The sequence below is a fragment of the Budorcas taxicolor genome, chromosome 16 (assembly GCF_023091745.1).
Source record: "Budorcas taxicolor isolate Tak-1 chromosome 16, Takin1.1, whole genome shotgun sequence".
Classification (NCBI taxonomy): Eukaryota; Metazoa; Chordata; class Mammalia; order Artiodactyla; family Bovidae; genus Budorcas; species Budorcas taxicolor.
In genome coordinates, this window is record NC_068925.1 from 43,275,064 (window position 1) to 43,300,761 (window position 25,698).

Sequence of the window (25,698 nt, forward strand, 5' to 3'; positions counted from 1 at the left end):
GGCTATGCTAATAGAGGATTTACATAGTACAGAAAATATAAAAACTGTTTATATATACCTCCAGCATGCCTCCAAGATTCTCAGCTGCTTTCCTGTCTTATGGTAATTGATTCGGGCTTACCTTCTAAATGAATGAGCTGGCGTTCCATCAGCGTGCACCAGTGTTACCAGATAAGGCAGTCAGCAGAAGGTGGGTAATGAGAGGAAAGTGACTGGAGTTTGAACAGTTGCTGTAAAACCCAGAGAATTGAGACTTGATTATGTTTTAAATTACAAAGCAGTGGGGAAAGGCCGTTGTGAAGCACATATCCTGTTTGATAGATTATGTAGTTGTTCACTAAGCCAAAATTTTTTGGAGAGCTATTTGCTACCATTTATCAAATGGTACTAATGTTAATGATCGCAGTAACCACCATCTACATTTGTTGAGCACTTCCCATGTGTCAGGCACTGTTGTGAGCACTTTATATGTATTGATTCATTTAATCTTCACAGTAACTGTGTGAGTTCAGTGCTACCATTCAGTTCAGTTCAGTCACTCAGTCGTGTCCGACTCTTTGCGACCCCATGAATTGCAGCATGCCACGCCTCCCTGTCCATCACCAACTCCTGGAGTTCACTCAAACTCACGTCCATTGAGTCGGTGATGCCATCCAGCCATCTCATCCTCTGTCGTCCCCGTTTCCTCCTGCTCCTAATCCCTCCCAGCATCACAGTCTTTTCCAGTGAGTCAACTCTTCGCACGAGGTGGCCAAAGTACTGAAGTTTCAGCTTTAGCATCATTCCTTCCAAAGAACACCCAGGGCTGATCTCCTTCAGAATGGACTGGTTGGATCTCCTTGCAGTCCAAGGGACTCTCAAGAGTCTTCTCCAGCACCACAGTTCAAAAGCATCAGTTCTTCGGCACTCAGCTTTCTTCACAGTCCAACTCTCATATCCATACATGACCACTGGAAAAACCATAGCCTAGACTAGACGGACCTTAGTCGGCAAAGTAATGCCTCTGCTTTTGAATATGCTATCTAGGTTGGTCATAACTTTCCTTCCAAGGAGCAAGCGTCTTTTAATTTCATGGCTGCAATCACCATCTGCAGTGATTTTGGAGCCCCAGAAAATAAAGTCTGACACTGTTTCCACTGTTTCCCCATCTATTTCCCATGAAGTGATGGGACCAGATGCCATGATCTTCATTTTCTGAATGTTGAGCTTTACGCCAACTTTTTCACTCTCCTCTTTCACTTTCATCAAGAGGCTTTTTAGTTCCCCTTCACTTTCTGCCATAAGGGTGGTGTCATCTGCATGTCTGAGGTTGTTGGTATTTCTCCTGGCAATCTTGATTCCAGCTTATGCTTCTTCCAGCCCAGCGTTTCTCATGATGTACTCTGCATAGAAGTTAAATAAGCAAGGTGACAATATACAGCCTTGACGTACTCCTTTTCCTATTTGGAACCAGTCTGTTGTTCCATGTCCAGTTCTAACTGTTGCTTCCTGACCTGCATACAGATTTCTCAAGAGGCAGGTCAGGTGGTCTAGTATTCCCATCTCTTTCAGAATTTTCCACAGTTTATTGTGATCCTTATTGTGCTACCATTACCATCCCTCTTTTGTGATGTGGACATTGAGACACTGAAAGGTTAAGAAATTCATCCAGTGTCAGCCAGTAGATGGTGGAGCCAAGGACACGAGCCAGGTATGACTCCAGAGACCAGTCTCAACCACTGTGCTGCATTGTCTTCACCTCACCCAAACTCAGCCTCACATCTTTAGAGGGCGAAAGACGTTAGTGCTACTTCTTTGTATATTACTGACTTTTAAATACCTTGTAATATAGTGCTGCTATGCAGAGACTCACTGTTTAGGGTGGAAACCAGCAATCTGTGGATTGAAAAGGACTTGATGTTCCCAGTTCATTCCACAGAATAAGGTCTAAAAGTCTTTGGTGTCTAGTGTCATTCTTCTTTCTAGTTCAGGAATTCTCATTGTGTCAGTGAGAATCCACAAAATTTTTTAAGCTGTCTCTTGTAGTATTTCCACTTCAGTTTTTGACGTACAGTAATAGTTTGTGTACTGTCACTTATTGGTAAGTCGTCAAAAGCTACAGCAGACTTCTGTTTCATCCCAGGGAGGTGATGGGTTGGATCAGTGGTGGTCAGGTTATGTAGCACACACAGGTTTCCTTCACTCCCTGGACGACTTCCCTTGAGAACTTCTCCTCTAACTTATCTGATCCTCCCTTAGTTAAGGGAAGATTAACCTGTCTGTTCTGCCAGAAAAATCTTTTTTGAGAATATGTTTTAGAAGTTAAAGATTTAGTAGTTGGGGCTAGGCCAATTCAGAGAGAAGTCATTTTGATAGTAAGAGCAACAATGTTTTGCTTGTTATTCCAGCTAGACCCTTTAGATGCATTTTTCCTGGATGAGGAAGACTTAAGACTCAGATGCCGCCTACTAGTAGTTTGCCCAGAGTTTCTTCAGCAGCTGAGTGGCAGGGCCAGGGTTCCAGCCAGGAGTTTCTAACTTCAGAGTAGCAGACACTCACACAGAGAGCACTAACTTGCGCTGAGCACTGTGCTAAGTCTGTTACACATATTAACTTAGTTAATCCTTAAAACACCCTCTGAGGTGGGGACTGTTATCCACACTTTACAGAGGAGGAAACTGAGGCACAGAAAAGTTAAGTAACTTGCCCAAGACCAGGCACCCAATACGTTACATAAATGGAATTTGAACTCAAGTTGCCAAGCTCCACAGATGTGGCTGCTGGCCAGTACCCTCTATTACCCAGCCCCAGGGCCTGAGTCTTTCCATCCACCTCCCTAAGCTGCCCCTGCTAGTAACTCTTGGTGCCAGGAGAGCTCAGAGTTTTGAGGAAAATTGAAGGGGATTAACTGCAAAGTAAAAGTTCTATCTGTTCAGCTCCTTTTGTCTCATTCCAACATAGTGCTGTGTCCTCTGGGCTTTGTCACACTATTGATGATGGTGCAGATCTGAACATTTCCCCCTCCCTGTGTGACTGCGCTGTCAGATGAGCCAATGTCCCACTGCACGGTGCCCTGGGCCCTTCCCACACTGCTGGAGGCCATTCTGAGTGTGACAATCCCCATCCACTCTGGGGTTGTGGAGCTCTCTGCTTGGCGGATAGAGTTGAGCACAGATGAGTTGTAAAACAGGCGTTCTCTATATTGTGTTATATTCCACAGGTTGCTGCTTTTGTTTTATGACTTTAATTAAATATTACTCTTTTGTATTTGTACTCAGGGAGCTTTGTCGTGAGAGGTACAATTGTATAAACCAAAGAAGTGGGATAATCATTAGACAGGCGAGGACTCCTTGCAATAGGCCCTCACAGCTGATGGTTTTCCTTTCTCGCCTGTGGTGTATAGGCCTGGGGAGCTGCCAGAAGGGTTTCCAAAGATGATTGGTTGGAATGGCTGCGGCGGCTGAGCCTGGAGCTGCTGAAGGACTCCTCGTCTCCCTCCCTGCGCTCCTGCTGGGCCCTGGCACAGGCCTACAACCCAATGGCCAGGTGCGGTGTGTCAGGGCTCCCTTCCTCCCAGCTTCACTTTGTGATCAAGAGGACTAGCCTGTAGAAAGCAATATGTAAGAATTAGTTTTCATTAGCACTAAGAGTCAAAAGGTATTTTTAATTTTGTTAACTTCTGGGGTAAAAAATAAAAAGGCAAATTGAACAAGCTCTTATTATAGGAAGAAGATCCATCTTAACCTTGCTAATAGACCTTTCTTTAGTAGATTTAGGTCCAAAATTTTAATTACAAAGTCATTTATAACTCTGAAAACAACTATGTAATAGTTTAATATAATCTGTTTCCAATAATAGTGATGTTCCAGTTACATGTGACTGCATAAGTCCCCAAGTCTTAGTGGTCTAAAACAACAGTCATCTAAAATTATTTATTCTACGCACAAATCTGCAGTTTGGGCAGGACTTGTGGGAACAGTTTGTCTCTGGCCCACCCAGTATCAGCAGGGGTATTAGTCCTGGGGCTAGAAGGTTGACTTCCAAGATGGCCCATTCATACATCTGCCAAGTTGGGGCTGACAGTTGGCCAAAGGTTCAGCGCTGGCCAGGGCCTTGGTTCCTCTCCATGTGGACTGCTCCATGGGTTGCTTGGGCTTCCTCACAGAATACTGTCTTCATTCAGGAGTGAGTGTCTGCAGGGGACTGACACATGACACAGAAGTGCATGGTGCTTGTACAACCTGCCTTGGGGGTCATGTAGTGTCACTTCTGCCCCATTCTGTCAAAAGAAGTCACAAAGACCCACTCAGGCTCAAGGAGAGGAGACGTGGATGCCACTTTTTTATAGGGGAGTGGAAAAAGGAAATGGCAACCCACTCCAGCATCCTTGCCTGGAGAATCCTGTGGACAGAGGAGCCTGGTGGGCTGCTGTCCTTGGGGTCGCACAGAGTCGGACATGACTGAAGTGACTTAGCGTGCCTGCATACACTGGAGAAGGAAATGGCAACCCACTTCAGTATTCTTGCCTGGAGAATCCCGGGGATAGAGGGGCCTGGTGGACTGCTGTCCATGGGGTCACACAGAGTCGGACACAACTGAAGTGACTAAGCAGCAGCAGCAGCAGGAAAGATCCTAGAAGAACGTGTGGAACAGGAGCTAGTGCTGCAGTCATCTTTGGAAAATAGAATTTACCTTAAAAATACTGTAAATCTTAGACAGTGACTCTCAAATAGTCATTGAAAATTTGGTTTATAAAAAGTTGTAACACATAGGTATATATAATGATAGGTATAATGTAAGTGAATAAAATGGAATACAAAATGGTGCAAATGTGGGATTTCACCTATTAAAAATATGTGTACATAGGAAAAAGATTATAAAGTAATACAATAATGATTATCTCTAGGAGGATTTAAGGAACAATTTTTTTCTTCTCTTCCTTATTTTCTAAGTTTTTCTACAATGACAGTGCTTATTTGTAATGAAGCATGATTTCACTAGCTATCTTTTCATTAGCAGGAACCAAAAAAGTGAAGTATTCCATTTCACTTTCATCATCATGGCTGGTTTGCTCTTTGGAGTGTGTTTAGCAGAAATAGAGATGGTCCCTGAGACTGCTAACTTGGATGCCATGATTTGGTTTATCTGATTTCTTTCAAATATTTTTTAATGCTTAAAAAAAATTGTTCCTAGGGAGTCTCTGTTTCCATAGTGTGCAGATTTCACATTCTCTATTTCCGTAGTATGCAAAAATAGTGTTTCCTCTCGTCTGCTTCAAGTCCTTTTTGAGCACACCCTCATCCAAAAGAGGTTTGTGATAAATTCACACATATGTGTCGGTCCCCTTAATGCCAAGCATGTTCATTTGGGAGCCACCGTAGCCTTGGACCTAGATCAGAAAGCTTACTTAATCTACACAGGGCTTCTCTTGATCTTCATGTTACCCTATGAATTTCAGATTTTGTTTTCTTTCATCAGATTCCAAAATTATGTATACATCGAACTGATCTAACCTTGTAAGTATGTAAATAAAAATAGATGTATGGGCGTCAGGTGCTTAAGCCCATACATTATACAGGCATATCCTGTAGTTTCCAACTCCCTCTCCACACATTGACCAAAAGCGAAAGGGTAGGATTGAAGTTCAGATGTCAGGGGTAGCAAATGTGTCCACCCAAGTGGTGCTACGAAGTGAAGTGAAAGTGAAGTCGCTCAGTCATGTCCGACTCTTTACAACCCAGTGGGCTGTAGCCTACCAGTCTCCTCCGTCCGTGGGATTCTCCAGGCAAGAATACTGGAGTGGGTTGCCATTTCCTTCCCCAGGGGATCTTCCTGATCCAGGGGTCAAACCCTGGTCTCCTGCATTGCAGGCAGATGCTTTAACCTCTGAGGTACCAGGGAAGCTGGTGCTGCAGTGGTCTTAAATAGTTGTCGTGATCCTGGGAATGGTACCCCTGCTCCCAGGTCTTCCCAAGGCCCTAGCTGTTAGAGGTTTGGCTTAGGGAATGTTTTAAGACTTACGGAGTTCGGTTCTGTTTCCTGATGCATCTAGTTTCTTAAGCTCTGTTGTCACTTTGTTTATGACCACCCAACTAAGAGTTCTGCTTATGTTTTGAAAAGCAGTAGCAGATGCTACTTCTGATCTTAGTTTGGACATTGCCTGAGAAGAAACATCCCAAGAATCATTTGAAGATGAATGTTAACTGAATCTGTTATGTCAGCTTCTATGTTAAAATTCTCTTTCTGTCCATCCCCTCCAATGAAAAAGAGTGATGCAAACACTGTGGAGACACAAGTCATTTTGTTTTGCTCTTCTTTCTCCCACTCCGTCCTGCCCCCACAGTTTTCCCTGGACCTGTGCTGAAAAATTGAAGTCACTACCCACATGTGCTTATTTCAATTTAGGTTAATTAAAAGTAACTAAACCTTAAAATTCAGTTCCTTAGTCACACTTAACCACTGTTCAAGTGCTCATTGACCAGTGAAGATAGAGACCATTTCCAGCAAGTTCTGTTGGACTGCCTTATCCTGTACAACCATTATCAGTGCCAGGAGTAGCTTGTTAAGTTGTGGCTTTGTGGCACCCATCAGAGGCAGGAGGGGCATTTCCAACATTTGTCTCCACTCCTGTCTGCCTTCAGGGATCTCTTTAATGCTGCATTTGTGTCCTGCTGGTCTGAGCTGAATGAGGACCAGCAGGATGAGCTCATCAGAAGCATCGAGTTGGCCCTCACCTCCCAGGACATCGCAGAAGTCACGCAAACCCTCTTAAATTTGGCTGAATTCATGGAACACAGTGACAAGGTGAGCCTGTCAGGGAGCCAGCTGGTGGGAGGAGGGGAAGCACCGCACAACCCACTCTGGCCTGTGCCCTGTCTGCCATTTGTTTCCTATGCTGTGGGGTTCTGCTCTCCTCCAGGGCCCCCTGCCTTTGAGAGATGACAATGGCATTGTCCTGCTGGGCGAGAGGGCTGCCAAGTGCCGAGCATATGCCAAAGCGCTGCACTACAAAGAACTGGAGTTCCAGAAAGGTCCCACCCCCGCCATCCTCGAGTCTCTCATCAGGTAGGCCATAGACCCTTTCTCTTTGATGCCTGCATTTCACATGACCTCTCTTCTCCCACTGCCTGGTGCCAGTGCCCTGGAGGCCCTTGGAGACCTCTGCTCTATTCAGTCTGCCGTCGGGTCTGCCACACGAGTGAACGAGTTGTGGTCGCAGGTGGCCTTTCCTGGTACTCTAGCCAGAATTGTCACTTCTGTTGACCCTTAGCACCTGGGCTCCTGTTCTTTTCCAACCTGTGCTTACTTGTCCTGATGAAATCAGCCTAAAGCACTTCTGTGACCAGAGCAGCCTAGGAAAGATAGATTTTATGTCTGGGTTAGACCGCACTCTCTGGCTTGGGAATAGGAGCTGATTTCTGTACCTCAGAGACCACCCACAGGCAGGCTAGGGTTTTATTGACTAAATATGTTGGTACCTGAGCCTTCCTCTGTGGAGTTCTATGAATGTAAAAGGCAGAGCCATGTCTGAAATCCAGTGGTCTTTTCCTCTCATTTGCTTATGTTCTCTCATAAGGTTGTTTTGAGTCTTCTGGGTATGGAAAAAATAGGTTGTTTAATAAATTTTTCACTGTTATGAAATTACAAGCAGCCTTAAATGTTAGCTCCACAGCTCCTAGAGAATTGTTTACTTCCCCTAGTGATTATTGGAGAATATTAACTCCGAGATCTAATTATCTTCATGTAAATGCTAACATGGTAGATTATTTCACTACAGATAGTTTAGGAAAACTCATGCAGCTAATCAGGACCTCCACTGTGGCTGAAACAGCCTGCTGTGAGTGGCGCTGCCTTCATTTGTAAGGATAATCAAATAACCAAGTCCTCTGCTAGCTCTGCTTTTGAGTACATGCTAAACTCTGTTCCTTTGAGTGCTTTACAAAGTGACCAAAAAGACAGAAATAGAAGCGTGTTTTTGCCCAAATAAATTGGACTTGGAGAGATTGCTGATTTCTAAAATACCACACAGGAATGGTTATAAATGTGCCATCCTGTGGGTAGGCCTGTTTCAAATTAGGCAGAAGCGGACACCTTCCTTCCTTCCTTCCGTCTCTGGCTTATATAATGCAATCTTGCTTCAAAACTGGAAGAAGACCCCATAGCTGGATATTGTGACTCAACAGTAAGTAGTTTTTGCACATTAATTTCCTCGCTTGCCTTTTCCTGTTTGATACCTCTCTGAAACTTCCCTCATCCAACCCATATTTTTTCCATATTTGAGACAATCACTGAAGCATTAGTGTTTATGCAGATATGTAGTAGAAGATGTAGTCAGAGGCCTGGAAAAGTGTTTCAGAAGGTCATTTAACTTCTTAAAGCCAGTGGAATTGAAAATGTTGCTGTTGAGTCACTGAGTTGTTCCTGACTTTTGCGATCCTCTGGACTATAGCCTGCCAGGCTCCTCTGTCTATGGGATTTCCCAGGCAAGAATACTGGAATGGGTTGCCATTTCCTTCTCCAGTAATTGAAAGTATATCCTTGGAATTCCCTGCAGATTGATACTGGCTTTAAGAAAACAAACAAAAACCTCTGGTCCCAGTGAAGCCAGGGCCTCTACACTCTGGTTGGTTCCAGGTCTGGTTCAGCTCAACTAGTTCAGGTTCAGCTCAGCTCAACCCTTCGGTTGGTTTCCTGTATCTTCCCAACACCCATCCTTTTTTTTTTGCTTGTAGCTCTTCCTGCTGAATTTGTAAAACTGCTTTTTCTCAGCACCATTGCCACGTTATGCCGTCATATTCAGTGAAGAAAGTTTTAAGAAACATCCTTAAGCTGCTTATCCAGAAGTTGCTCTCAGCACTACCCCAGTCCTGACAGACACTCCTCCCATGGCCCAGACCCTCCTCCGTGACTATGGTTTTGTCTTGGAGGCATTGCTGTTCAGTAAGAGGTTGTGTTCCCTTCCTCACAGTGGCTGCTAGAGAGCTCAAAGCTCAATTCTTGGCCCACCTGTATCACAATGCAGACATCTTACCTGTTTTTTCTACTGCCCAACTCCCCTCTCTAATTTTATTTTTCCTTCTGTTACTTTCTCTTTAGCATTTGTCATTTATTTTAAAGTTTAGTATACACGTTTGAGTCAACAGCCTTAAATTCTTTTTGAAGCAATCAGATTAATCGTACACAGAAACGTCTTTGCACAGTTGATTCTTAGTTTTTATTTTTGTTATAAAAAGCTGTGCTGTGCTGACAGTACTGTTCTCTTGCTACTGGATCAGTCTGTCGTCCTACCTGTTGAAATTTTTATCCACCTGCTCTAGGACACATTAAATCCACATGTAATCCCCAAACTGGGGCCAGCAACCTCTCAAAGCTGTATATATCAGTGAGTATAACTGCTTACTTGGGGAGCAGAGAGTTAAATGAGTATTTAGGTACTTTGAAACACACGTGCTCCTGTACTTAGGCATGTGCACAGTTTTTACTTAGTGTATTAGCATTAGGATAAGATCTGGTGTCCTGCTCATTGTTAGTTCATTCAGGACTGTGTAACAAATTACCATAGGCCGGGTGGCTTGAACATCATTTATTTTTCACAGTTAGGAGAAAAATGTAGAAGCTGGGAAGTCCAAAATCAGGGTACCAGCATGGTTGGGTTCTGGCAAGACCCTCTTCTGGGACGTTGGTTGCTCTTTGTGTCCTCCTGGGGTCTTTTTATAAAGGCACTAATCCCTTTCATGAGAGCTCCACACTCATGGCCTAATCCCCTCCCAAAGGCTCCCATCTCCAAATGCCATCACATTGGGAATTAGCCTTCAAAATATGAATGGAGGGTTGAGGGGTACATCAGGGAGACGCAGATTCTGTCCACAGCACCTGGTTCTCCTTCTCCACCCGAAGTAGAAGACAGGGTCTGATCAAAACTGGTGCTCTCACTGCCCAGCCCCTGACATGTTATCCCATTTTAAGAAAACTTTCTGATTGAGAAAATTCCAGTGCTTACAATTGGCATCAGCTCTGCCAACTGCCCGTCAGTCCTGTTCTCTTTCACATCCTTTGTACCCTCTCTCACACACCCTGGAGGGTGTGTCAGAACACAGTGCTCTTTACCTTCAGGAGAGCTGAGCTCTCCTTTTTGTGGTTCTGTCCTCTTGAAGGCAGAGGCTGTGCTGTGCTCACCTTCAAGTCCTTGGAATCCATGTCACTCTGCCCTAGACAGAATGCTTTAAAAGTGAGCATTACTGTCAGAACCTGCACCTCTGTGGGTTACGTTCTGTTTTCCTTCCACCTGCTTTCCCTCATCTCTCAGACATTTTCCCAGAAGGGTGAGGTAAACCACAGATGCTGAGTTTGAGCTTCAGTGTTTTGGTTTTTGTTTTCTTACGGTGACTTTTTTTTTTTTTGACATTAACCTTGCCACAAAAAGGTTTTTATTTTAGTTATTCAATTTCATATCTATATAAATATGAGTCAATTTCAGGAACTGTAGGTTTTGATTAATATAATATAGGTACTTTGTCCCCCCCAACTATCTTGAGGAATGATTTACAAATATAATTGTATATCATAATGATTTGATATGTGTTATAGAATGATTACTAAGATTAACATAACCACCTCACATGGCTGAATTTTTTATGTGTGGTGAGAATGCTTAAGATCTACTGTCAGCAGATTTCAGATATACAAAACTGTTTTGTTAGCTATAGTCACCATGCTGTACATTAGATCCTAAAAACTTACTCATAACTGAAAGTTTGTGCCCTTTGACCTGTATCTCCACATTCCCCCATTCTCCTGTCTCTTGACAACAACCATTCTAGTCTCCATTTTTATGCAATCACTTTTAAAAACATGATTTTGCATGTGTGATACTATACGTTTTTTGTCTTTCTCTGTCTTATTTTACTTAGCATAATACCCTCCAGATTCATCTATGTTGTCACAAATGGAAGAATTTCTTTCTTTGTGGCTGAATAATAGTCCATTGTTTATATTATATGTGTGTGTATATATGTACACACACACGTGCTATTTATTTATTTGTTTTTGGCTGTGCTGGGTTTTTGTTGCTGTGCGGGCTTTTCTCCAGTTGTGGCAAGCTGGGGCTACTCTGCATGGCGGTGCGCAGACTTCTCATTGCAGTGGCTTCTCTTGTTGCAGAGCTCAGACTCTAGGGTGCATGGGCTTCAGCAGTTGTGGCTCCCAGGCTCTAGAGGACTGGCTCAGTAGTTCTGATACATGGGCTTAGTTGCTCTGAGGCATGTGCGATCTTCGTGAATCAGGAATTGAACCCATGTCTCCTGCATTGACAGGTGGATTCTTTAGCGCTGAGCCACCAGGAAAGCCCAAAGTACATTTTGGGTTGTTTCCATCTCTTGGCTATTGTGGATAATGCTGCATTGGACATGGGAGTGCAGATATCTCTTCAAGATAGTGATTTTTGTTTCCTTTGAATATAAACCCAGAAGTGAAAAATTGCTGGATCACATGGTAGTTCTGTTTGCAGTTTTTTGAGAAACTGCCAGACTGGTATAGTGGTTATACTGGTTTACATTCCCACCAACAGTTCCCTTTTCTCCAGTTCCTTGCATGCACTTAATATCTTTTGTCTTTTTAATAATCACCGTCCTCCCAGATGTGAGTTGGTATCTCACTGTGGTTATGCTTTGCATTTCCCATGTACCCATTGGCCATTTGAATGTCTTCTTTGGAAAAATGAACTGTTTAGGTCCTTTGCCCATTTTTAAACTGGATTATTTGCTTTTTTGCTATTCAGTCATGTAAGTTCGTTATATATTTTAAACATTAACCCAGGGATTATGGTTTACAGATATTCTCCTATTCTGTAGATTGTCTTTTCAGTTTTTTTATTGTTTCCCTTGCTGTGTGGAAGCTTTTTAGTTTGAGGTAGTCCCACTTACTTATTTTAGTTCTTGTTGCCTAGAGCCTCCGTTTTCTTTAGTTGTGGGGTATATAGTTTATGAGAGAGAATTACTAGCTACTTCTGCCCCCAGCATCTTGTGTTCTTCCTTCTCTTCATCTCCTAATCATTTTCTCCTCTCTCTAAGCAGTACTGTGCCCGCTTCTGAGCATCTCAGATCCCTTGCCTGCTTCAGTATACTTTTTCTCTACTCACTTTACTTCTTTGAAAATCCTGATGATCTTGGTTTTAAGGTCAAGTGGGTTCCCAACAATCAAAGGACCCTAGGTACATTAGAAAATAGTGAGTTAGAGAATTATGCTTACCTTACCCTGACTGCTTCAAGGGAAAGAAAAATTACTTCCTGAAGGTCAAAATTATTTGACATCTGTGATGACTAAAGATATTTTTTTCCCTCTGTGTATGTAAGTTTGCTCAGGTAGAAAATAGGAGTGTTGCTTTGCAGAATATTTTGAAGCCAGGCAGTGGCCCCGGCCTCTGGGGGGTCAGGTGGGTAGACCAGAGTCAGACCTCATCCAGCTCCTGCTGCCCTTTCTCTCCCTTGCTTCTCTCTCTTTGGCTTCCTGCTTCTCCCTGGGTATCCCTGAAGACTGCAGCACACCGAGTCTCTTTCTCATGGCTCACTCTGATTTTTCACTTAAAACTTTTCACCATGCCCTCAGTGGTAATAGTAATCATTTAAAAAGGAACAAGATTTGTGGAAGGAAGAAAAAAACTGAATGTTGAAAACAAACTACAGTATTTTATTTTTACAAAGCAAAATGCTTATTTATATGCAGCATGAATTATTTATTAACCATGGTACCATTTACTCTCCTGTTTCAGCCATTTTTTTATAGACGAGATAAAAGAGGAAGCTTTTTGATCCCTTTTCTCATAAAGTAAATAAAAATAGATGTATCTGTATTGACTGAGAAAATTTTAAGTCAGTTTTGTGCTCGCGTCCACAGGGACTTATCTTCCCCTCCAGCTGAGCTCTTGCCACCACTGGGCTTACTCCCTGCCTCTCAGTGCTGCACCTGATGGAGGGGAGGTGCTCAGAGACCAATGCAAGGCCCAGAACGCTGGAGCCTCCTCCAGTCAATTCCAGCCTGGGTCCACCTTCACCTCCAGCCGAACAATTTTTGTCTTTAAAAAAAAAGTGTGTAGACTGAAGATAATTTCATTGGGTTTAAAAATAGAAACCCCTCGCCCCCACCACTCCCTTCACTCCTTTCTCTAACACCCAAGAGAATCAAAGGAATATGGTTCATTTTCTGCCCTCACATCACCTCGGCCTCAGGCAAAATGGCTAAAATGAACTCACAATTGTTTTTCCTCCACAGAAAAATTGTGTGGAAAAGAGAAGCTGCTGCTATGTCAGGGATCACAGGCAGGGAACCCCCTCAGGCCAGCCCCCTGAGAAGTGTGTGTCTGGACCCGTTGCATTTAAATACCTCCTCCCACTTACTTTAACATTCTCAGCACAGAGTCCTGTTCTCCTAAGAGATGCCCCCTCTCCTTGAAGATGATGGGGCACTTCCCATCCCCCCCCTTTCTAGACTCCCTCCCTCTCCTCCTCTGCCCTTTTCCCAGCCTCTGGTTTCTCCAGTCCTCCTCCAGATCAGGCCCCTTTTTATGGCTGGAAGTCTTCCGGGCGGATTTTCATCTCCACTCGTTTGAGGGAGTAGCTGGAGCCGTGCCAGCCATACCAGGTGATGCCATCCAGGTGCTTGTTGTGCTCCCCGAGGCGGTAGTAGACGCCATTGAGGTTGGAGTCTGTGCAGCAGTTATACCAGTATCCACCTGCGATGGGAAACAGTCAGTGCTCTGGTGTCCTCAGAGACCACTGACACCCTGGGCAGCAGGGATGCGCTGAGCCATTAGGGTCAGTGTCACAAAGGAGTACAAAGCCAGAAAGCTGACTGGGCAGCTATAAATCCACTCTTTCTCCTCCAGCAGGACTGTGGCCCTGCCTCTGAACTCTCCCCTCCAGACCCTGACTCACCTTTGCGGAGCTGGGCACACTTGTCCAGGCAGTTGTCGTTGTCCTTGTCCTTGGTGCTGAAGGCTGTGTTGTTGTGATAGATGAGGGCGTCATTCCCCACGTCGCCGCTGTAGTTCCCCAGGAAGAGGCGGTAGCTATTCAGTTCGTTGCCCAGAACAAAGTGGCTGTACTCGGCGTAGCGCATGTTGCCCTCCCAGTCCTGTCAGGGGAGGCAGAGCCTTAGAAAAACTGGCAGGGCCTCCTGTCATACTACCCTGCCCCTCTTCTCTCTCTCCAGCTGCAGTCATATGTCTTCTTACTGCAGGGAACGTAGCAAGACTTTACTTGTCTGTCTCTAGTTTAACACACTAACCTGGGAATCGGACAGCAAGAGTCCTAGATCAGACTTCCCTCATGAGTCCCCATATGGCTTGATTAGTCTCTCTTTCTCTTCCTCTTCATTCTGTCTTCCTCTTTCTGTGAAGTGTAGACCTGAGTTTTGCTGTATCCTGGTCTGAGGTGTCATAAGAGTAACTTAGGAATATAGTGACGCTTCAGGGCCTTTAAGGAAGATCACTAACTGACATCAATAAGGTTTGCTTGCAGAGGTCCTTATACCCCAGGCCAGGGCAGGGACCAGTCTTTCAGCCCAGCTAACTATTGGATTTCTCTGCTCTGGCCTGAGTCTGGCCTCTCCTGTACCTACAGTCTCACTTTTGTGAAAAATACAGGGGTAAAAAAGAAAAAAACCTATTCTTCCTCAACTGTACTACAGCCTGCAGGAAAACAATCATAGCAAGTATCCCAGCTGACGGTAGAAAAGAGTAGGAATGACACCTGTAGTTGTGCAGAGTTGGGTGTGGCAGCCCTGGTCCGGTCCTGGGGACTGCGCCTTGTGCTCACCTGCATCTCCACACGCAGCCGGGTGGGCCGCCTGGAGAGCCGGTGGATGTGGTCGTTGCCCAGCCAGAAGTCCCCACGGATGCTGCCAAAGCCCTGCTTGTACTGCTTCCAGTCCCGGTAGAAGGAGACGAGGCCACTCTTGCGTCTCTGAATGATGGTCCAGCCGCCACCTGAAGTCTCCATGTCACAGAACACCTGGAACGGAGGGGATGCCCTGGTCAGTTTCTGCTGAGACAGGCAGCATAAGCCTGAGCACGGCTTCTCACCTTCTCTTGCCCCCAGAGTTGATGGACATATGCCCTTCCACAGCCTCTGGCTCACTGGGTAGCAATTCTCCCCAGTATTGGCAAGCTGGGCAGGCTGGTGGTTTGCTGAGAAAGATCAAAATCGAGGATGAGAGCAAGTGCACGTCGAGTTTGAAGGGAAAGCATCCAGGCCCTCTGACATGCTCCTTACATGTTCTCTGTTTTCTCCTCCCCAAAGAGTAACTGCCGTAGGCCATGGCGAGACTTCACAGCACGTAGGTTGTGGTGAGAACGTGATCTAACCACATTAGAAGGATTAGTGTTTGGTTAGTAGTGATTTGAAGGAGCCAAACAGATGCTTGGACTTTTTCCCCTAGTAAATGGAATGTTTAGATCACTCTCTGGTATTTGGTGTGCTTGTGTCCCTGTCTTGAGTTTCCCGCTCTTTAGACTGACTAGCCGTGCTGTCCCCAGCCTTTGAGTGGGTAGAGAAGAGATGACAGAACCCAGGCAGTGGGCTGCGGTGGCCTTACCTCCAGTTCAGGGCTGCCCAAGAAGTCGTCAGGAGGAAGCTTATATACTCCAGAGATGCGGTAGTTCTTCTGGTAGAGGGATGAGCAGTCGTAGATGGCATCTGCAGGAGTAAGCCACAGGGTGAGCATCCAGGCCCAGGCTCCAGGGCTGGCCGCACCCCTGCTGCATCTACACTGAAAGTTTAAAAGGGAGACTTCCTTCTACCACGAAATTCATAGGAGTGTTCATTCCTGTGCAGTGTCCAGACTCAGGAGACATGGATATCAGGAGATCTGGAATAGGTGTGTGTTGGCCTCACTGGTGGTAGGGCTGAGAGGTAGGGAAGCCCTTCACCTGAGTTGCACAGCAGTACAAACATGTTTAAGGTTTGTGCTGAAGTAAATTATCCTGCTGTGGTTCTAGGGCATGAATTCTGGAGTCTTTAAAATGCATGGGGGCCGCTAACAGATGCTACTGTTTAATGGATTCAGCTTCTGGGACAGCAAACCTCTATTCCCAGATAAGTCATGAGGATCTCAGAGGGTTTGGTTTTATTGTTTCTGTTTGTTTGTTTTGTTGTTTTTCAGAGGTAATGGCTACTGCTTACCAGAGCCCTTATTAGCAGAGATTTATAATTTTATCTTCTCCACCTTAATTCAACACTGCTCGACAAATGAAAATGCAGACAGTCTAAGGAACCCCTGCAGGCCTTCCCCTGGCACTGTTATTAAAACAAGGAAATGAGAGCTTTGGGCAGGCTGGCTTTCTCTTTGGGGTTGATTTTAATGTTTCCTCAGTTGCCCTCGGGGCTAGTGCCTTACGAGGGATTGTGTCTCCTGTTCTGAATATCAGAGAGCACTATGGAAGGGACAGCCTTTCCAAATAGGACCAGAAAGCAGAAACCCTTGCCTGGCCAGGAGATGCTCCCTGCCTGTCTGCCTGGGAGTTCTCTTCTTGGTGACCACTGCACTCAGCCTTCGAGAAGAGGACACGGTCACAGACGGTGACTCTTTCACTGTGGGAATTGTTTGAGGCAGAGTGGTTTGCAGAGGGGAAATGGGAGACCCATGTCTTCGCCATCAGAGTTCTTCACTTCCTGTTACTGCTCTCTCCAAGGGGCTAGCTCCTTACAGAGTGTAAAGGTGCCCCCACATCTGCTAGTAGAGAAGGGAAGTAGGAATGAGGGCCTGGGCAGTAGGAGGATGAGGCCCAGCAAGGCCCAAGAAGCTCCTTGACCTGTTTGGAGGTGGTACAGGTCAGGTTCCTCTACCTTCCCTGGTCACCTGCATATCTGTTTCATCTCACAGACCCAAATCAGGATTCACTTGTCTGAAAAATGGCCTGAAAATACCTTTCTCGTCCCAAGCTGAGGATCAGGAAGTACATACTGAGAAAGCGATTTGCACAAAATTTTTAGGCTTAATTTCCAGTTAAAACTTTTTCTTCATTTGGACTAAGGATTGCCAGTGACTTACTCTGTTCTTGTGTCAGTAAGAAGCGACATATCTATAGACTCTGCTCCCTGTAGCTAGTAATTTGCTGATATTTTCAGAAAACCACATTTCTGTCTAAACGAATTCTCCTGGCCTGTCTGAGCCAAGCTAACTAGAAACTAAGAATTGTTTTGCAAAAGAAAAGAGTAGTAAACGTATCTTATTTTGGGCCTACTAAAAAATGCAAATTTCAGCATTGCATTTTCCTGTATGACTAGGGACAATGTTGAGATTTTGGGGGAAAAGAAATAGAAATGTAGAATTGAGGAATCTTGAGGAACCAGTCCTTTTTTAACACAAAGGACTCCTTAGATGCCCTGGGCAGTGTCTGTGCACTTAATTCTGAGCCAATGAGAAGAGTGAGATTGGCCAGTAGGACAACCAAGTTCCATTATTGCCCAGCCCACTAAATCCCAGGAACCCGAGGAAACTGTTTTTGGTAATAACTTTGCTTCTAGAGATGTTATGATTTTGGTGTTTGTTCCTACTTTGTTGGGACTGAGGGGACAGCTGATCAGCTCTGGGCAAGAAAATGGACTAATCGGGAATACGTGAGCTCTAAGACTTCCTGTGTGACTCTGGGCAGACCGCCTGATCTCTCTGTGCTCCAGGACGGCGATTCATACCTTCAGTATGCCGAAACATTGCAGGAGTAAAGAGAGACCTGGGTAAATTTACAGCATCTTAGAAATCAAAAGAAATACTTTGTAAGCCTTTGCAAAAGAGAAACTAGAGCTGGTGGCGCATACCCAAGAAACTAAATTCCATGAGAAACCCCAGGGAGCATTCTGATCACATCACCTAGAAGCAGGGCTGCAGACAGGAGGCACTCAGCTGTGTGAGCGGGAGGTGGCGAGCAGCGTGAGGCTGCATCCTCCTTACCTGCCGAGGTCTGGGTGACCGTCTGCGCTGCCTGCAGCTGCATGATGCTGATCTGGTTGTTCATCTCGGAGTACTTGCTCTCGGCCTCAGTGAGCCGCGTCTCCATGCTCTTGGCGCTGCTTTCCAGCTCCATCACCTGCATGACCACGCTGACCCAGTCCCTCTCCTGCTTCTTGCCCAGGTCGCTCAGCAGGCTGCTCAGGTTGGTGATCTGGGCCTGGAGCGCCTTTGCCTCCTCACAGCAGGTGGCTGCGGTGAGCTCTGCCGGGGTCTTGCGCTTAGGGGGCTTCTGTGGCCAAACTGGGTGGCTGACAAAGGCCACGAGGAAAATGCAGAGCCACGCCACGGCCGAGAGAGTCTTTTTCAGCATCTTTCGTGGGCCTGGGTGAGGAAGGCTCTTCCTCGGGGGAACCTAGCTATGCCCAGCTGAGATGTGCAAAGCTGTGGCAGATTAAAACCTAAGACTTTCACTCGTGATGGACTTAACACTTTGCTGTTCTCTCTCTCCTTGCTCTTTCTTAGCCTTTCTCAAAACTTGCGTTTCTGAAAGTGCAGCTCAGTTGGGTAGGCTGTAGCTTTTCTTCCCAAGTCTGAATGCTCAACAAACTGAGCATCTTAAATATCGTGTGCTGCTGCACCTCCACCCCTACCATGGCCGAGCATGGCGCTTTAGCCCCTCCCAGCTCATCTGGGAGGGTCAGGTGCCTGTCGGGTGAAGTCAGTGCAAACTTAGGCCAGAGGAGGGGAGGGGAGAGACAGGGGCGCGTCTTTCTTTCCCTGCCTGCACAGTCTCTGGGCTGAGACCAGAGGGCTCAGTTTGTATGTTTCCAGTTTTGCCTATTAGATTGTGCCCCTGCCAGCCACTGGCTCAGCTCTATCAGTGAGCAGGGCAGGGTCAGAAGAGTTTCCAGATTCCATTCTAAAGGTTACATAACCACGGGGTGAGCACAAGGTAGGCAAAGAGAGTGGGGATAAGACTCCGCTCACCCCGGGAGACCTGTTAATGCAATCCATGCTGTTGATACACAGCTCTAGTCTATTTTGGCATCCTTCTGAGTATGCTTTTAACAAGGCTGGTTATTCCTTTCTCTGATCAGCATTCAGTGTTTTACAAAACCCTCTTTTGGCTAGGATCTAATGCCATGTCTCATTTGAATATTTCCAACCTAGAAAAAGTTTTAGAAATAGGAGGATAGCGTAAAGTTTTTCGGAAGTGAAAAAGGGCTTTGTACTCACAGGGTTTACCCAGTTGTCTGTCTTTTTACATATTTTCTCCTTCAATAAGGAGTGGGCCAGTGTTAGCCTCTTGGTACAGGTGTGTCAGCGATGACAGTGGGGCAGAAACACAGGGCATGATCCCTACAGGACTTGTTACCTGCGTGGGCATCCGCATGTCCATGGTTTTCAGGCAGAGCAAGAAACAGGCCCAGCCACAGCCCAGGTTCTAAACCTGGAAAGTTAAAACGTAGAGCAAAGAATCCCCATGGCCTAATAATGCACGTCTCGAGTCTCATTTCCCTTTTCCTGTGGAATATGGTTTCCAGATTCATTATATATGATCTATATCCCTGAAAATAGGGATATTGTAATCTTTTGTGTCCTGTATTTAAAGGAGATTCCTCCTTTGAAAACAAATGGGAAAAAAGACTGGGTTTTCAGCACATTTTAAATCTTTAAAATGAACTTTTCACTAAGAATGTAAACAGAGGTCCCTGTCTCTGTACATGGTAACTGTCTTTGGAACATACGCTTGTCATTTCCAGGCACAGTTGTTGTGTGTTCTGTGGCTATTCTGTGTGGGCCCTTCACACATGAGCGTGAGGCCTGGCCTCAGGCCCTCCTTCCTGCCATGACCCCCAGAGCCCTTTTCTAGTCAGGGCTTCTGCTTCTCAGAAAGTCATTTCTTTTGAGGCAGCTGGAGTACCAGACACTATTTTTTTCCCCCTGTAAATAAAAAAGCAGGAGTGGATCTCTGTGCCTGCCTAGGAGTGAGGGTGCTGCTGGCGCCCTGTGGCAGTTGTCACTCTGCTCAGAAGGACTTGTTCAGCATTGGCGCCATCAGCCCACCCCTGCCCTCTCTTGGCATATGTCTGGCTGTGGCAGCCTTAGCTCATGGTGTTCACTTCACTGTGGTGAACCTGGCCACAACCACCAGGTTCACTAGGGTCTGCTAAACTCCACTGGCATCTTCAAGATGATCTCCTACCCAGCAGACGACCCTGAGCTCAAACCATGTGTCACACACTCCTGTGCGGCATCACACATGACCCTGCCATCTTGGTAGAGAACACCCTGGAAGAAAGGTGCTTTGCGGCTTTCTAGCCAACTTTCTGTTATTCTTTCCGGTAGCCACTTCCCCTGCCCAAACAGAAAAATGTTATGAATAGATTTTCATATCTGGGCAGAAAATGAATCAGTTCAGTTTAGTCGTTTAGTCGCTCAGTCGTGTCCGACTCTGCGACCCCATGGACCACAGCGTGCAAGCCTTCCTGTCCATCACCAACTCCTGGAGTTTACTCAAACTCCTATCCATCGAATTGGTAATGCCATCCAACCATCTCATCCTCTGTCGTCCCCTTCTCCTGCCCTCAATCTTTGCCAGCATCAGGGTCTTTCCCAGTGAGTCAGTTCCTTGTATCAGGTGTCCAAAGTATTGGAGTTTCAGCTTCAGCATCAGTCCTTACAATGAATATTCAGAACTGATTTCCTTTAGGATGGACTGGTTGGATCTCCTTGCAGTCCAAGGGACTCTCAAGAGTCTTCTCCAACACCACAGTTCAAAAAGCATCAATTCTTTGGTGCTCAGCTTTCTTTATAGTCCAACTCTCACATCCATACATGACTACTGGAAAAAACATAGCTTTGACTAGACGGACCTTTGTTGGCAAAGTAATGTCTTTGCTTTTTAATATACTGTCCAGGTTGGTCATAGCTTTTCTTCCAAGAAGCAAGTGTCTTAATTTCATGGCTGCAGTCACCATCTGCAGTGATTTTGGAGCCCAAGAAAATAGTCTTCCACTGTTTCCCCATCTATATGCCATGAAGTGATGGAACCACATTCCATGATCTTAGTTTTCTGAATGTTGAGCTTTAAGCCAACTTTTTCACTCTCCTTTTTCACTTTCATCAAGAGGCTCTTTAGTTCTTCTTCACTTTCTGCCATAAGGGTGGTGGTGTCATCTGCATATCGAGGTTATTGATATTTCTCCCGGCAACCTTGATTCCAGCTTGTGTTTCATCCAGCCCAGCATTTATCATGATGTACTCTGCTTATAAGTTAAGTAAGTAGGGTGACAATATACAGCCTTGACATACTCCTTTCCCAATTTGGAACCAGTCTGTTGTTTCATGTCCTGTTCTAACTGTTGCCTCCTGACCTGCATACAGGTTTCTCAAGAGACAGGACAGGTGGTCTGGTATTCCTGTCTCTTTAAGAATTTTCCACAGTTTCTTGTGGTCCCCAGAGTCAAAGGTTATGGCATAGTCAAAAAAGCAGAAGTAGATATTTTTCTGGAACTCTCTTGGTTTTTCCATGATCCAACAGATGTTGGTAATTTGATCTCTGGTTCCTCTGCCTTTTCTAAATCCAGCTTGAACATCTGGAAGTTCACTGTTCACATACTGTTGAAACCTGGCTTGGAGAATCTTGAGCATTATTTTACTAGTGTGTGAGATGGATGCAATTGTGCAGTAGTTTAAGCATTCTTTGGCATTGCCTTTTTTGGGGATTAGAATGAAAACTGACTTTTTCCAGTCCTGCGGCCACTGCTGAGTTTTCCAAATTTACTGGCATAGTGAATGCAGTACTTTACTAGCATCATCTTTTAGGATATGAAATAGCTCAACTGGAATGCCATCACCTCCACTAGCTTTGTTCATAGTGATGCTTCCTAAGGCCCACTTGACTTCACATTCCAGAATGTCTGGCTCTAGGTTGGTGATCACACCATTGTGATTATCTGGGTTGTGAAGATCTTTTTTGCATAGTTCTTCTGTGTATTCTTCTTAAACATCTCTTCTTAGTATCTTCTGCTTCTATTAGGTCCATACCATGTCTGTCCTTTATTGAGCCCATCTTTGGGCTCAATAAAACATGAAATGTTCCCTTGGTATCTCTAATTTTCTTGAAGAGATCTCTAGACTTTCCCATTCTATTGTTTTCCTCTATTTCTTTGTATTGATCGCTGAGGAAGGCTTTCTTATCTCTCCTTGCTGTTCTTTGGAACTCTGCATTCAAATGGGTATATCTTTCCTTTTCTCCTTTGCCTTTTGCTTCTCTTCTGTTCACAGCTATTTGTAAGCCCTCTTCAGATAACCATTTTGCCTTTTTGTACTTCTTTTTCTTGGGGATGGTCTTGATCACTGCCTCCTGTACAGTGTCAGGAACCTCTGTCCATAGTTCTTCAGGCACTCTGAAGTCATTCATATTAGCAACCCATGGAACAGTCCTTTCCAGGACAGGTAGGAACTTTTAGCATGAGCACCTCCTCTCTGACATCTCTTTTCTGGAAACTTACTTCTAACATAAGGCATAAAAGTTGGAGACAGAAGTTTTTTTATTTGAAGATTTTCTTAAATTATCTAAACTGCCCAAATCTCAATCCCCGCCGGCCCTGCTCCTTTGAGAAAAATAGCTAATTAGGCATATATCCCATGCCAGAAGATCTATTCTCCAAAACATCCACAACCCTAAATGTCCTAGATTCTCAATTTCTAAAAGAAGGAAAAATAAGTCCTTGTTTTGAGTACAGCTAAGCCAGTAGAGAAAACCAGAACAAATGTGGAAGACTAGAGTGGTTTTCCCTTCTCTGAGAGGCTTTTAATCCTTTCTTTGCCCTTCAGTGAACAAAGTGGCCATAAGAAATGGAAATTAATTAAGAAAATATGGAAAACCTGGGTTGGACACTGTACAGTTTTTCCTGTTCTCCATTTTTCTGGTGGTGAAAGAGGGTCAGCTTGGTGCTCCTGGGAAAGATGTTTATGAAAATAAAGCTTATGGGGATTTCCCGGGCAGGCCAGTGGTTAAGACTCTGTGCTCTAAATGACCAGGGTTTAATCCCTGGTCAGAGAACTAAGATCCTGCATGCCACAGGGCACAGCCAAAAAAACCAACCAACCAACCAATCAATCTTACATTCTTGGCTGTGCCACCTTGGGCTGGCACCAAGGACTGGAGGTGTCTGAGCAGCCTGGGGAGTCCAAAGCTCAGAGGGGCCTAGAGGTGGTCTTTCCTTCTACCCCAGTGTGGACTTACTATCTCATTTTCTTGAAAATGTTCCTATTGGAGAGACTCCTTGTTTTTCAGTGTATTCCTGCCCCAGCCTGCTCTTATACCATGCTTCCTAACTGGTGAGGGAGGGATAGCTGCCCTCAGTGCCAGACTCCCAGTTTGTTGAATGAATACATCTCAGAAGAACCTGCCTTGTTCTTAGTTGAATTGTGTGCTCATGGTCATGTTTTACTTTTGAAGTCTTCTAATGAGCCACAGCTGCCTTTCTACATGTGGCCATTTAATCCTGACCTATCTACCACTTAGTCTTATTTCTTTCTCAGCCCAAAGCCTAAGTGCGTCACAGAAGGTATGGCCACCTCTTCCCTAAGCCTCCTAGTTTGCCTCTCATACCTAGGGTGTGGGCTTCCCACATGGCACAGTGATAAAGAATCTGCCTGCCGATGCAGGAGACGCAGGAGACGTGGGTTTGATCCCTTGGTCGGAAAGATCTAGAGAAGGGAATGGCTACCCATTCCAGTATTCTTGCCTGGAAAATCCCCTGGACAGAGGAGCCTGGCAGGCTACAGTCCATGGAGTCTCAAAGAGTCAAACATGACTGAGATCACCATGCACCCAAGAGTGCACCCTGGACTTATCAGAAACCATTTCTTTCAGGCTTCCTCTTAGAGTCTACCATGTAATTATAGCACTTAGCAAAAAAAGTCTGTCTCTGACCCCTTTTAGGAATTTGAAGCTTCACGTGTCTCACAGGCTAGTTGGAGAGACAGACAGCTGAACTTCAGGGCTGTTTGACAGGCTGGAGTGGAGGACACAGCAGAAGGGGAATACCCAACCCAGATGAGGTTCTGGACAGCCCGATACCGAGAGTTTGTGGTGTTTTTCTTTTTCTTTTTGTTTTTTAAGGAAGAAGTAGCCAGAGATTGGAGAGAACATCCTGAGGCAAAGTGTAGCTGTAGGAAAAGCCTGGGTTATACAGCCTAAGTAGTCAAGAATGGCATGGGGGGCGAGAAGGAAGAGGAGTGGTAGCCGGAATGAAAGCTGGAGGGGTGAAGGGGCACCGGGCCCCCAGGCCCTTGTATTCCAGAGAAAGGGGCTGTGGGAGAAAGCCAGGAAGCTTTTACTTCTTGCTTTGTTTTCTTGAGTCCACCAGGACAGTGGCTCTTTGTAGTTGCCAAACAAGATTTTTAACTGGAAGTTGGTGGCTTAGAACATTGGAATTTCTTAACATTGTAATGCATTCATATTAAATGCCCAGGAGGGCTCATCTGGCTTGAGGATTTAGGAAGCAGTATCTGAAGGACTTCTAAGTCTTAGGTCTCAGTTCAGTTCAGTTCAGTCGCTCAGTCGTGTCCGACTCTTTGCGACCCCATGAATCGCAGCACGCCAGGCCTCCCTGTCCATCACCATCTCCCGGAGTTCACCCAGACTCAAGTCCATCGAGCCCGTGATGCCATCCAGCCATCTCATCCTCGGTCATCCCCTTCTCCTCCTGCCCCCAATCCCTCCCAGCATCAGAGTTTTTTCCAATGAGTCAACTCTTTGCATGAGGTGGCCAAAGTATTGGAGTTTCAGCTTTAGCGTCATTCCTTCCAAAGAAATCCCAGGGTTGATCTCCTTCAGAATGGACTGGTTGGATCTCCTTGCAGTCCAAGGGACTCTCAACAGTCTTCTCCAACACCACAGTTCAAAAGCATCAATTCTTCGGCACTCAGCCTTCTTCACAGTCCAACTCTCACATCCATACATGACCACAGGAAAAACCACAGCCTTGACTAGACGGACCTTAGTCGGCAAAGTAATGTCTCTGCTTTTGAATATGCTATCTAGGTTGGTCATAACTTTTCTTCCAAGGAGTAAGCGTCTTTTAATTTCATGGCTGCAGTCACCATCTGCAGTAATTTTGGAGCCCAAAAAAATAAAGTCTGACACTGTTTCCACTGTTTCCCCATCTATTTCCCATGAAGTGATGGGACCGGATGCCATGATCTTCGTTTTCTGAATGTTGAGCTTTAGGCCAACTTTTTCGCTCTCCTCTTTCACTTTCATCAAGAGGCTTTTTAGCTCCTCTTCACTTTCTGCCGTAAGGGTGGTGTCATCTGCATATCTGAGGTGATTGATATTTCTCCCGGCAATCTTGATTCCAGCTTGTGTTTCTTCCAGTCCAGTGTTTCTCATGATGTACTCTGCATGTAAGTTAAATAAGCAGGGTGACAATATACAGCCTTGACATACTCCTTTTCCTATTTGGAACCAGTCTCTTGTTCCATGTCCAGTTCTAACTGTTGCTTCCTGACCTGCATACAGGTTTCTCAAGAGGCAGGTCAGGTGGTCTAGTATTCCCATCTCTTTCAGAATTTTCCACAGTTGATTGTGATCCACACAGTCAAAGGCTTTGGCATAGTCAATAAAGCAGAAATAGATGTTTTTCTGCGACTCTCTTGCTTTTTCCATGATCCAGCGGATGTTGGCAATTTGATCTCTGGTTCCTCTGCCTTTTCTAAAACCAGCTTGAACATCAGGGAGTTCACAGTTCACATATTGCT

At 45.3% G+C, this 25,698-nt stretch overlaps 2 protein-coding genes across 3 annotated transcripts in view; one reads left to right on the top strand and one right to left on the bottom strand.

Annotated features, from left to right (window-relative positions):
- The window catches only part of MTOR (mechanistic target of rapamycin kinase), a 125,223-nt gene that overhangs the window by 41,668 nt on the left and 57,857 nt on the right, over positions 1 to 25,698 (top strand). For both annotated transcript variants that reach the window (XM_052654066.1, XM_052654067.1), the window contains exons 26-28: positions 3,383 to 3,525; positions 6,621 to 6,783; positions 6,899 to 7,044. In XM_052654066.1, the coding sequence (XP_052510026.1) occupies positions 3,383 to 3,525; positions 6,621 to 6,783; positions 6,899 to 7,044 (452 nt within the window). The remainder of the gene's footprint in view (positions 1 to 3,382; positions 3,526 to 6,620; positions 6,784 to 6,898; positions 7,045 to 25,698) is intronic.
- Positions 13,536 to 18,292, bottom strand: ANGPTL7 (angiopoietin like 7). The gene is made up of 5 exons (XM_052654068.1): positions 17,923 to 18,292; positions 15,568 to 15,668; positions 14,790 to 14,984; positions 13,908 to 14,106; positions 13,536 to 13,705 (listed from the first exon to the last, which is right to left on the bottom strand). Exons 1-5 carry the CDS (start codon positions 18,290 to 18,292, stop codon positions 13,536 to 13,538), a joined length of 1,035 nt encoding a protein of 344 aa, XP_052510028.1.

What these genes read in the sequence shown, in the direction of transcription:
- ANGPTL7 (XM_052654068.1), bottom strand. Translation starts at nt 18,292, where the DNA reads ATGCTGAAAAAGACTCTCTCGGCCGTGGCGTGGCTCTGCATTTTCCTC. An exon ending in GGTCACCCAGACCTCGGCAG is followed by an intron (nt 15,669 to 17,922) that starts GTAAGGAGGATG and finishes TTACTCCTGCAG; the next exon opens with ATGCCATCTACGACTGCTCA. An exon ending in TGGGCAGCCCTGAACTGGAG is followed by an intron (nt 14,985 to 15,567) that starts GTAAGGCCACCG and finishes CCTCCGTTCCAG; the next exon opens with GTGTTCTGTGACATGGAGAC.